The 12,656-nt window shown below is 43.6% G+C and overlaps 1 protein-coding gene across 3 annotated transcripts in view; it reads left to right on the top strand.

Moving 5' to 3' along the window:
* The window catches only part of KLHL20 (kelch like family member 20), a 47,315-nt gene that overhangs the window by 33,009 nt on the left and 1,650 nt on the right, over positions 1 to 12,656 (top strand). For 2 of the 3 annotated variants that reach the window (XM_050963214.1, XM_050963216.1), the window contains exons 7-12: positions 395 to 578; positions 1,424 to 1,567; positions 1,949 to 2,082; positions 2,748 to 2,956; positions 4,907 to 5,013; positions 9,173 to 11,008. In XM_050963214.1, the coding sequence (XP_050819171.1) occupies positions 395 to 578; positions 1,424 to 1,567; positions 1,949 to 2,082; positions 2,748 to 2,956; positions 4,907 to 5,013; positions 9,173 to 9,257 (863 nt within the window). In that variant the 3' untranslated portion in view covers positions 9,258 to 11,008. Of the gene's footprint in view, positions 1 to 394; positions 579 to 1,423; positions 1,568 to 1,948; positions 2,083 to 2,747; positions 2,957 to 4,906; positions 5,014 to 9,172; positions 11,009 to 11,768; positions 11,818 to 12,656 lie in introns of those variants that run through there. The other variant, XM_050963215.1, reaches the window with a different exon arrangement.

Here is a 12,656-nt window from a genome sequence, read left to right on the forward strand (position 1 = left end):
TGAGTTACAGTAGTCACATAACTCAAATTGTGTAGTTTAGATCGAATTTTCCCTGTAGTGTAGACAAGGCCTTTGTCTTGCAAAATGGGTTTCTGGTCTATGATTAGGGCTCCCAGGCACTGTGGTAGCACTTATAATAATACATGCTGAAACACTTGACTTTCAATGGGACTTGTGCTCCTAAATTTACGTAGGCACTTCTGAAAATCCCATCCTGTTTTCTTATTGACAGTCTATCTATCAGTGAATAATTCTGATAGACTGTCTTCTTGCGATATTGTGTAAGAAACATCTGTGGGCAGAAGATGTAGATAGATTATTTGTTGTAGACACATACACATGGTGTGAGTTTGATGTACTACCTTGACACTGTTTCTTGTGTTGATTCCCACAGTGGGAGGCTGGTGTAGTGGGGACGCAATTTCCAGCGTGGAGCGCTACGACCCTCAAACCAATGAGTGGCGGATGGTGGCTTCCATGAGCAAAAGACGCTGTGGAGTTGGAGTCAGTGTTCTGGATGACCTCCTGTATGCTGTGGGAGGCCATGATGGTTCTTCTTACCTTAACAGTGTAGAAAGGTAGGTCTCCAGCAGATCATTGCAGAGTTAACATGCATTCAAAACATTGTGCTATCTGTGATAAGGGTATCCATTTTGCTGTCTGTGTTGATCGTATGCTGAACAGCTGAAATACTACATCTATACTATCTACATTTCCTGCATCAGTACATAAGCTAATATGTGGCAGTGATTACTAGCCTTTTTGATATCTGTATCAATGTTATACTAAACTAAGACATCAGACATAACAGGATGTAGCCTTGTATCCCTAACTTAATGGTAATCTTAGTCTGACCTCTGCTCTGAGCTCTCTATAAAGCATAGCCTTTGGCATGTAAAGGAGTAGGGAAATGAAGTGTAAGAGTGGCTGTAGTTTCTGATGGGCATGGCTTTTGCTAACTTCCTTACGTATGCATTCCGATTTTCTTGTTTTTTTAGTGTTGCTCATGAAGGTGAGCCTGCAAGCATATATTTACTTGTAAGGTGCGGAAAACTATCCAGACATTCTTTTCTGGGCTTGGTAAACAGAGAATTATGTGAACCTTGGAAATACATACAAGGGAGGAGGAATGGAGTTCAGAATTGGGCCTTTGAAACCTTCAGTGATTTAAAGTAAAATACAGTGGAGTAGGTAACTTTTCCAAGAATGAATTCATGCTAAGATGAGGTTTTACTGCAACCAGAATTGCAGTTTGCACTACATAGTGCATTGTGCATTCAGGACTTTCATCCTTCTTCTTTATAGTTTCCTTCTGAATTCAGGGTAAGCAAGTTCCACTGTACCACTAATCCTAAGCCACAGGGGATTCAGAGATTTCCATAGATAAGCAGTTCAGACTTGAATTATTTGACACACTTTTTAGATATGACCCGAAGACGAATCAGTGGAGCAGTGATGTGGCTCCCACCAGCACCTGCAGGACCAGTGTTGGAGTGGCAGTTCTCGGGGGATACCTGTATGCTGTTGGTGGCCAGGATGGCGTCTCTTGTCTCAACATTGTGGAAAGGTATTAAAAATAATGAAGCTGGAGGAGAGGAGAAGGAAAGATCTTATAAGAAGATGCAGTTGGTGCACATGAGTTTGAAAGGAGGCAACAAATGCTGAGTGGGTTTGTTAGTGATTGTATTTGAAGGTGGATGTCTTTAGTTTAACCTGAATTCCAGCAAACAGTAACTGTCTGCCTAGCTGCCACAGTGTGCATATCCTGAACCTCTTTTAGAGGCTAAAACCAGAACAGACGTGTTAGTATTACCCCACCTGAATGTGGAACTGTCGGAAATACTGCTCCCCCCAGATTCCTTTGGTTGCTTGGTGCAGCTCCCAAGGGAATCAGGGCCTGATGTGTATATTTGAAAGCTCAACTGGTCTCTGCTTTTTCTTGTGGCAGGTATGATCCAAAAGAAAACAAATGGACTCGTGTGGCTTCCATGAGCACCAGGCGCTTAGGAGTGGCAGTGGCTGTGTTAGGGGGCTTTCTTTATGCTGTGGGAGGCTCCGATGGGACGTCGCCTCTCAATACAGGTATGTCACTTCTCCATACTGCACTGCAACCAGTATCTCCCATGGTCCCGTTCTTTTACCCATAAGCCTTCCCCAGACAGCTAGTAAATATTTTTTGGTCTGTTTTCTGAGTGAGTTCCTCACCTGAAGTTGATTTTGCTGTACCATAGTGTTGTTCCCATCCTGCTGAACCACTGATAGCTAGTTATATGTTTGTATGTCTGCTTATCACTAGGATGTTGCAATAGGCAGTTACTTTCTGCATTTTCTTAGCATTTGCCTACCAAGAGCCAGTGCATCATCTCTGCAATATCTCTGGTCTTCACTGGGTTGGGCAACAGGATACTTACTGGAGGTCACTTTGTCACAAGTGTAGATGGCAGTATAGACCAGTTGTAGCTTCACCAGATTGTCATTCTTCAGCTGAGATGCAATAAATGACTGAACATCTGGCATTCCTGTCTTTGTTAGACTAGGGTTGGGGAGAGGAGGAGGAATAGCAAGCCTTCTAGAAAAAGCAGGGAGAAGCAGTGTGGATGGTGACAAACTGACACAATGTGTTTCTGATCTGGGGAGGAAATGTTGTGTCTTCACAGTCTGATTCGTGTTATGGCTACAAGCACAGAGTCACTTATAGAAGGGCATTAGATGGTGTCCAAAGATTTGTAATGTGACTTTCTCCACAGTGGAGCGCTACAATCCCCAAGAGAATCGCTGGCACACGATAGCTCCCATGGGGACTAGACGGAAGCACCTGGGCTGTGCAGTATACCAGGACATGATCTATGCTGTGGGAGGCCGAGATGATACCACAGAGCTCAGCAGTGCCGAGAGATACAACCCCAGAACCAACCAGTGGTCTCCTGTGGTGGCCATGACATCACGGCGTAGCGGCGTGAGTTCTGCTTCATTTGCCAGCTTGTGCTGTGCATAGCTATTTAGCTGGAGCATATGGAGGGCTCTCTTCTTTTCTTGCTTCTTGCACTTTTCCTGCGTCTTAACCCCCTTCTAAGAGGGAAATGTTTGTAAAAAGGCAAAGCACATTGCCCAGAAGGAAGTACAAGATGTAGCAATATTAGCTTCCTATGCTGCAAGGGGTGAATGGGTGATGACAACTTTTTATACAACTGAGAAGGGGAAATGTTTTTAGGCTACTTTTTTCCATAAGAGTTTTGACAAATAGCACTGAGTCATGAGCACTTAATTCTGAAGCAGGGAATTCTTGAGCGCACTACTTCAGTAAGTACTTCCCCCCACCCTCCCAATAACATCAGAAGCCATTAGAGGAAAGAACATGCCATTAAACACACAGGCCCTGTCCTATTGTGCACTTTGGAGGAGTTAGCAAACAGACTAGAGAGCTATCATGTTTATCTTGCCATCCAGACAAACTGGACTTTGTGATAAATGGTCATTTACACCAAAAATCACACCACATTCAGGTTGCTTCCTGTCCCAAGAAACCAGTCACTTACCTCTAGTCAGTTGGTACCCTAGATCTTACACCAAAGACAATGCCTGTAGCCATTCCTGTAATAAACTATCTAAAGGTTTATTAATTAGAAAAAAGGAATGAGAGCTATTTACAGGTTAAAGCAAGCAAACATATACACACAAATGACTTGCAATCTAAATCCTAAGAGTGATTGAATTGACAGACCACTACAACTCTAAGTGTCTTTCAGGGCAGGCCCTGGGGATCTCTGGCTTCAGTTTAGAGTCTCTGGCCCTTCAGAGTTCAAATAGCCAAAACGTTGGAAAATTTTCCTGTGGCTTTGTTTTATTTCCTTCATTCAGCTTCCAAGGCCACAGGATGAGCTTTCTTGCATGTAGCATTTCCTACGTATGATCGGGCCATTAACCAATCCTTTGTATTGCAATGATCCTTGATGGCCTGTCTGATTTTGGTAGTCCTTCTGGATGGATGGGAGAACGATTCCCATGCCTAAGTTCATAAATTCAGAGCAAACATTTTCAAAGTTATAAAGCAAAATGTACATATTTTCTTATAGCATGGAATACAGACATTATAAGTGTGATTAATGCATACAGCAACTTACAAGCATTTCATAGAATCTAAACACTAAATACAGTCTTATAAGACTAATACCTGTTTTAAGCAAAACTAACATACAGGTGACCTGGTCTGGTCTCCAGCTACGAGATTGTCGGTTCTTTGCTAATGTCTACAGCCTGGGCAAGAGCTGGCATCTGGCCTGCCAGCATCACAATGAGGTCCTCGGAGCCTGGGGCTGGAGGATCTTACTGTTCGCTCTGGGATCAGGGTAGTACAACTGAAGGTCTTGTTCATTCTAACCCTTGCTGTTTTTACTCTCCCAGTCCCTGGGGCATGAGCTTGAATGTATCATTTGTGCTATCTGATGAGCTGAACCAGTCTTGAGAGCAATGACATTTAAATCACTTGTAAAACCAACATACTGCTGATGAGAGTCCAACACAATTGCCAATGCACCAAGCAGCAAAACACATTTTTTGTCTTCTCTGACAGGGTGGGAAAGCTCTAATCTTCTTTTCTTTTTGGTTAACTCTACTCAGCATCCCAGGGAAGTAGCCGTGTGTTTTGAGGGAATCTGTACTGAAATGTTCTAGCTGAATACAATTTTGTGCTAGGTTTTCTGAATCTGTATTTTAACAGAAATACTAAAATACAATTGTCCCTTCTCTACCCCTACTGCCTCCAGGAACGTGTGTGCTGTGTACTGACATCTTCCCAAGGCTTGACTGCTGACTAATGAATGGTCTTTATTGAAGTGTCTTTCTTGTGAGACAAGCCTTCAGGACCTGCAATGAAGCATGAATAATGTCTAGGGGGGTTGTTTTCTAGGTTGGCCTTGCAGTAGTGAATGGACAGCTAATGGCAGTGGGAGGCTTTGATGGCACAACATACTTGAAGACCATTGAAGTGTTTGATCCTGATGCTAACACATGGAGGTAACCTTTAAATTCATGAAACAGTGACAATGCAAACCTTAGGCACACCTGCTTAAATTATGCTTATGACTAGAGTCTTCCCAGCAGAGCGGAGATGTGTTGTGCCTCATCTTACTGGAAGTCTGGTTGATGGAGGTGGCCATTGTAACCCTTTGTGTGACTTGGCTGGTTTGTTTGAAAGTGAAACAAACAGAGGGAGCAGGCAATGTGATCCAGCATGTCACATGCTTAACCTCCCATTTCCAGTGTGAGAGAGAGAATCCCTTTCTGAATAACTGAGAGGTGGAGAAACTGTGTTTCACTGCCACCCATATGCGCCTGGAATGTGTTTCAGAATAGAAAGGAAATGGAGACATTTACCACTCATAATGCTGTCACTTTAGTGCTGATAGACTATATCAGTAGCAGTGAAGTCTCTCTACACAGCCATTTCCTAAAGAGAGGTAGCAAACCTCTACATAAGTGTTGGGCTTTCACCAAAATAATCCATATCAGAATGGTCTGTAGTGCTGCTGTGTTCCAATATGTGTCATGCCCATTGCTCCCCCATACATCTGACCAGAGGAGTAACAGCCATTTTGGAAATAGCTCCCTGTGGTGAGGGCCTGCAGTTTCCTTTTTCAAAACTGCAGCCACTGTGCTTGAAGTCCCCTCTACCATCTTCATTTTGAATATAATAGAGGTGATTCTACTATAGTGCCTTATACTTAAGGACCCCAAAGACCTTTGCCCACTTTAGTGAATTAAGCCTCACAACACCATTAGGAAGTAGGGAAGTGTTGATTTGCCATCATAGAGATGGGGAAACTGAGGTCCAGAGAAGGTGAGTGACTTAGTCAGTTACACGGTGAGCCATTGGCACACACTGTGGGTACGTCTACACTACAGGATAGTTTCGAATTTACTTAAACCGGTTTTATTAAACAGATATTATAAAGTCGATTGCACGCGTCCACACTAGGCATATTAATTCGGCGGTGTGCGTCCATGGTCCGAGGCTAGCATCGATTTCCGGAGCGTTGCACTGTGGGTAGCTATCACTATAACTATCCGGCCAATAACTTCGATTTGCGGCCGCACTAACCCTAAATCGATATGTTAATATCAGTCTTAGCGTTACTCCTCTCGTTGAGGAGGAGTACAGAAATCGATTTTAAGAGCCCTTTAAATCGATTTAAAGTGCATTGTAGTGTGGACGGGCACAGCGTTAAATCGATTTAACGCTGTTAAAATCGGTTTAACAGCGTAGTGTGGACCAGGCCTGTGTTAGAACCTAGACCTCCTAATCTCAAATACTGTGCTTTGGCACTTTTTTTGTAGGCTAATCTGGAGATCTCTGTGTGTACGTGTGTGTGTACATGTGCATTGAGCCATGTCTGCTCAGTTTACCAACAAAAATAAACATATACCTTAGCTGTGGTAGCTTTAAAGATACAGAAAGCAGAGAAGAATTCAGTGTGCTCATTTGGGGCTATCTAGGCTTCACAGTGCTATGCTCTGATTCCAGAATCTCTCTATATGGGGATCTATTGTATGAAGCAGAGCAGTTTGAGTATATGGAGTTCTGTTAAATCTACATGGTTAGCAGTTAGAAAAATCTTGTTTTGACCTTTAAACTAAACAGATCTGATATGAAACCACTGGTGGGAAATATGTATTGAACAGAGAGAGGCTGTTTTTCCAGAATCACTTTTCTGACGATAACTGCACTTGAAAACAACTGTTCGTACATTAATCTAATCAGTGTAGAGTTTGACTCCTATTTATATCCTTAAAAGGGATTTGATGCTTTAGAAATCTGTCAGGGTGCAGGGAACAGGAAGAAATTAATGTCCTTGACCTATTGAACTGGCCTGAACTAGTATTTTACCCTTTCATGCTGAGATTTTCCTGTGTAGTATAGGAGGCACTCCTCTCAGTTAAGCACTTTTGTGTGGTGATGCCTCAGCTCAGAAAGGCAGCCCAGTGGGGAGCAGTATATACTTAATATTCCTGAGGGAATTTTGCACCAAAAAATTAAAAACTCGGTGCCAAAAAAATATTCTGCGCACACATTAAAATTCTGCAAAATTCTACAAATTTTGTCAATAAATAAATGTGGAGGCTCCAGCATTGCAATGGAGAGCACAGGCCACAGGCTGCACAGAGGTGGGAGATCACCTCCAGCCATCTCCCCAACCCTGCCCCACCAACACAGACTTGATGCAGAGGCAGCACCCAACCATGACACGGCGCAAGGGCTGGGCTTGCCACAGAAACACCCTGGGGCTCTGCCCCTCCACACCAGGCACACCGGGTGTGGGCAGTTAAGCTCAGCCCAGCAGAATCCAAGTGTAAGGGGGGATCCAGGTGTGGGATGAGAGGGTTCTGTGTGAGGCAATCTGGGTATGGGTGGCTCAGTGGCAGGTCTGGCTGCGGGGGGATTTTGGATGCACAGGGGCTCATTCCAGGTGCAGGGGCAATGGGACTCTGCAGGGGCTCCAAATGAAGGTGGTTGGGGCGCAACAGGGGAATCTGTTTGAGGGGGGATGGAGCTTAGCATGGGGTGCTGGTGGGGTGGGGGTCTGGGTGCAGGGGGCTTGTCAGGGTGGGGATTGGAGTGTGGGGGACTCACTGGGGGGGTTGTCTGGGTGAAGGAGTTGGGGTTCAGTGCGGGGGGTCTGAGGAGGCTCAGCGGGGTGGGGGTTCAGGTATGTGGGGGTCTGGGTATGCGGGGGTCTGGATGCACTGGGATTGGGTAGACAGCAGAGGAGTTCCCTCTACAGTGACCCCTTCCCCCATTGATGAGGAGCAATGGAAGGAGGGTGTGGAGCTTCCTGCAGATGGCGGAGGTTTCTGGGGGTGGGTCTGACCTGGCCCAAGCCGCTCCTTTCAGGGGAAGAGCAAATCCCATCCATCCCAGCCCAGCCGGAACTAGCAGCTGAGCCCGGTGCAGGGTAGTTGCCACCGGCCCGAGCATCCCCAGCCCCGCCTTCCCCGCACCCCTACATCCCATGCAGTGATTTAACTCTCTGCCATCTGCTCCAGGTGCCCAAAACAATGCGCTCGCATTGCTGGGGTGGGGCGAATGACCGCTTTTGCGGCTTCCCTTTGCTTCCCCTTCAGAAAGTCCTTTCTCTGTAAGGAAGCAAAGAAATCTGTGGGGGACATGAATTCTGTGCCTGCACAGTGGTGCACAATTCCACCAGGAGTAATTTAATTCTGCCTTTTAACAGAATGGTGACAGCTGCTCTCCCTGGCAGGAGTGGTAGGACATATTGTATGGAGAGCTAGCCAAAGCATGTGTTTGTAGCTAATATAGGTAGCTATTGAGGATACTAGCGTATTTGTTACCGTCACTGAATTGAATAAAGCTGGTGATGTCGCCTATCATCTTCCCGCTCTTTATTGGCTGCGGTTCTTCTTGCTGTGTGAAATTTTTCTCCTGTGTGTGGAGCACCACTGGGAAATCCTTGATATGCAATCTGCAGTTAGTGGGTGGCATTGGTGACAGTTACTGAAAGAACTCCAGTCTTATTTCTTCCAGCAGACTAACTGCGTCAGCACATAGAGGAATATGCAGCTGAAGCAGGAAATGAGAGCTGATAGGCATCAGATTTCCATATGAAATGTGGTCACTGTTTCAGTATCATAGCATGGAGAGAACAGATGATGTTTGAAATGCATTATACATTGGTCTGTTCAGCTGTGTGTAGTATAAAGCAGATATGAGTCTGAAATTAGCTGTGCACCATGTAGAAGATTTACCCACTGCTTCAGGGTTGCCCAAAGCATAGTCAGGGGGCCAAATGCAACCCACAGAGTTGGGGCCAAATGCAACCCACAGAGTTGCTGCCCTCTGTTCCTGAAACTACATAGGAGCAGAAAGGAAATTCAGTGTAGTTTTCTGATGCTGGAAGACACGAAGCAAAATAATTTGCTGTCCTCCTCAAGGGTGATACATATGTGAGCAAATATGGCTATTTACTTTAGATGTGTGTTTAAATAGATTGGGGATCCCTGCCTTACTCATCAGACAGCTTAATCACAGGCATCACGTGAAATGGAGACCAACTATTGTGCTGAACGATACATGCCGCCTATGGAGGCTGTTTCATGCTTTTATTAGAGAAGACAGTGCATTAAGAACCTAAGCAGTATGACCAACTTGTCTTTGCAGGTTGTATGGCGGAATGAACTATCGTCGGCTGGGAGGTGGTGTAGGCGTTATCAAAATGACACATTGTGAATCCCATATATGGTAAGCGTCTAATGGAGGGAAAGCCCTTGGTTCTCAATCCTAAACAAACTGAAGAGACTTACTGACTCTGGAGCTCTGTGCAGCTCTAGTAAAATATAGATCCACCTTAATTCTTTGCTGGTGCCTCTTTCTATGGAATTATAAATAAAATGACTTTTTTGAGCGCACATCCAATGGGAGACCACCGTGTCAGACTCCAGGAACCACCTACTACAACTAGAAGCTTTGCTTATGTCCATATTTTTTCCTAAACAGTCTCTTGGTTTTTGAATAAACGGAACTGTAAAAGTAACTCTAGCATAAACAATGACCTGGGACTGCAAGCTGTGCCAGGAGTCTGGCAAAGAGGAGGGCCTCTCCTCCTCCAGCAGTGGAAGTGGCATCCATACAGTGGGTGAAAGAGGAAAGTGATACTGAAAATAGTGCTTTTGCCTTATTTACAGAGAGCTTCATTTAAAAAAAAAAAATGTACTTGACCAGAAAGGTGCCACCTTTGCACAGAAGCTTTTCTGAGTGCAGAGTATATTTATTTTTTCATTTAATTTGTATCATGTATTTTCTTTGTATCACTCACAGTGAAAGATTCCATCTTTTAATTTTTTGAGATTGAGTTCTGACAGGCTGATGGTTGGGGCAGGGCTACATCCTGTGATACTTCTAGATGCTGCTGTGCCAAGCCACTGGGCCTCTTAGAGCACAGGAGCTGTGAAGATTAGTGCCCTGAGTGCCTGGTTGGTTTTTTGGGCAATGAGAAGCAGGACTGGAACTCCCATCTCTTTGCTGAATTACTGATGCTCAAAAAGGAGGTTGGGGATGAAAGGTGAAAAATAGCTAGACTCCAAAATTACGCATTTTTCCAGTGTGTGGTACAAAGGTTCAGGATCTCTGTCTTTCCTGTATGTGAACCTTATGAGAGCACTTATTGTTATTATCAAGGCTTGTCTCTGCTCACATGGGAACCACTTGTTATTTTTGGAGAATCTAGAAAGAGATAGTTGCAATTTCCTAACACTCACCTCTATTGCAGACTTGAAATAGCTCCTGCTGAAAAATGCTCTGGTCAGAATCAGCTTAGCTCCCTACCTATCTCTCTCCTGTTCCTTTATAATTCATACTGGGGAACATTAGGATAAGGATCAGATGGTACCTCCCCTTAGTGAATTTTTATGCACTTCCTTATGTTGGCTTTAGAGCTGGAAAAGGTGTGAGGCCTGCTTAATAGACTTCTGCAGGAGGTAGTGTGCAATTGCATTGTGAGTAATGGGATATCTTTTAGCGAGTGCAAAAAACGTGGGAGCAGCCTGCCATCCAGCTTGAGCAAACAAGACAAGTTTGCTGTATTGTTATGCTCCAGAATGAGAGAATGTCATGATGCAACCGAGGTAACTTTGTGGCATATCTACTAAATTAGAGATTTGAAAGAATTGGAGAAATGTACATCCTTGATATTAAAAGAGCAGTGCTAGCATCTCAGTACGGTTTGGTTCTTATAACTCAGCACTTTAATGTGCTTGAGAATGTAGAAAAATAACACTATGCTAACAAAAATGGGTCATTAAACAAGACTTTAAAAAAAAAAAAGGCCCCTCAAAGGTTGGCATTCTTGTGTTTACATTTGAAGATCATTTGCACCTTTACAAGGAAAAACAAGTATTCTGTAAACAATTGTTTACATGTATCATTTATGCTTTTTTCTAGCATGAGTAACTTGTATAAATAGCAGTGTTACCTTAATAAATTTCTTTTATGCTGTTATTTATTGCTTGTTCTTTTTGTCTAAAGCAGCAGCAGGAGGAATGATTTATGGTTTAATTTTATGCTGATTTGCTTCCTTTGATTTCAAGAGAAGCAAGAACAGGCCCATTTCAACACTGCTAACAAAAGCAGGACACACATGAAATTCTAATAAGCTGTTACCACTGTCCAGTTAAGTTATAGAGGCTCATTGCTGCTCCAACTTTAGGGTATAAACTGATCTGCAGATGGGAGTCAGGCAGAACTACTCTTCCCCTACCACACGGTATAGTATTATTCAGTCGGGGTTTGACACCTTCCTGAAGCACTGGCCCAGTAAAGACAACATACAGGAATGAACAAATGGCTGGCTGAAACAGTTCCTAAGCCAAACTGACTTGTAGTTCTGCTGGGAGGCGTGGGGGAACGGCACATGCATTCTTTAGCCTAGAAGTGCATTGTTCAGGACACAGCTATTTGTCTAGAGGGAAAGGTGGCCCCGATAACAGAAGCCCAATCCAGCCCTAGTGTAATTCCACTCATTTGCAGACGGGCATTTATTTTAGCACGCTTTCCTAGAACTATGGTTATGTAACACTGAACATAGGGAAACAAAGTTATTTAGCAGGTGGTTGTAAATTAAATACCATTTTCCAAAGTGGAAGGTGGCTGTAGGTCACAGGTACACCGTATTGATCTTTCTTTCAGTTCTTTTGTCAAAGCTGGAGTGAATGTGGGCTAGTGTGAAATTTTTGTATTAAATTCAATATATTTATTTCAGATCTTATAATGACCATGCAAACAAGACAAGGATTTTGGTATCGGAGAAGGTGAGAGAGACATACAGTTCTGGGATAAATGTAGTAGTTGGATCTTTCTCCTAAACTGATCAGCAGTGCAAGTTAAGTCACTGAATTTCAGAATAAAGCTCCTCAATATAAACAGGAACTGCCTCAAGCTGCCAATCTTTATATCAGTTTTCAGTCTCTTGCCAAACAAGGCCTAGAATGTACTTTTTTTTAAATGAAAACGTAAGCCAAGATTTTAAAAAATGGAACTATGAAACTATGCTCGGGGGAAAAAAAAAAAATCAATATTTAGGTACCTTTCATCCAACAGCAGCCATGGATCAGTGGGAACTGGTGAGTGCTCAACACTTCTGAAAGTCAGGCCACATAAGCACCTGCCTGCTAGTTGTATTATAGAAGTACTTAAGAGCCTAGTCATAGCCAGTGTGCCATGTGCTGTACAAACAACAAAAGGATGGTCTGTACCACAAAGTATTTAACTATAGACAAATTCAAGAGTAGGTGAGGTGGTCTTACTGCCCACGTAGATTGCGGCAGGTAGAATGCAGCTTGAGCAAAAGTCTGTTTTCACATTGATTCAGAGCCAGTACATTCAACAGCAAAGTCAAGTAAGAGGTTGACACTCTCAGTGAAGCTAAAGTCAAGTAAAAGGAGGAGAAAAAAACCCTCTCTATGTATTTGCAGTGTGTGTGTGGTGGGGGAAATCTCATTTTACCTTACAACACTTTAATTTGTACATTTCAAACAGCTATATTAAATGTAGCCAGTATCCTAATTTGTAGTTAAAGAAACAGACGCATCAAGGTAAAGTGATTTGCTTAGGTCACTAGTAGCAGAGCTGGGAACAGGAGCCTTTTCCT

Source organism: Gopherus flavomarginatus, chromosome 7 (genome assembly GCF_025201925.1).
Source record: "Gopherus flavomarginatus isolate rGopFla2 chromosome 7, rGopFla2.mat.asm, whole genome shotgun sequence".
Classification (NCBI taxonomy): domain Eukaryota; kingdom Metazoa; phylum Chordata; order Testudines; family Testudinidae; genus Gopherus; species Gopherus flavomarginatus.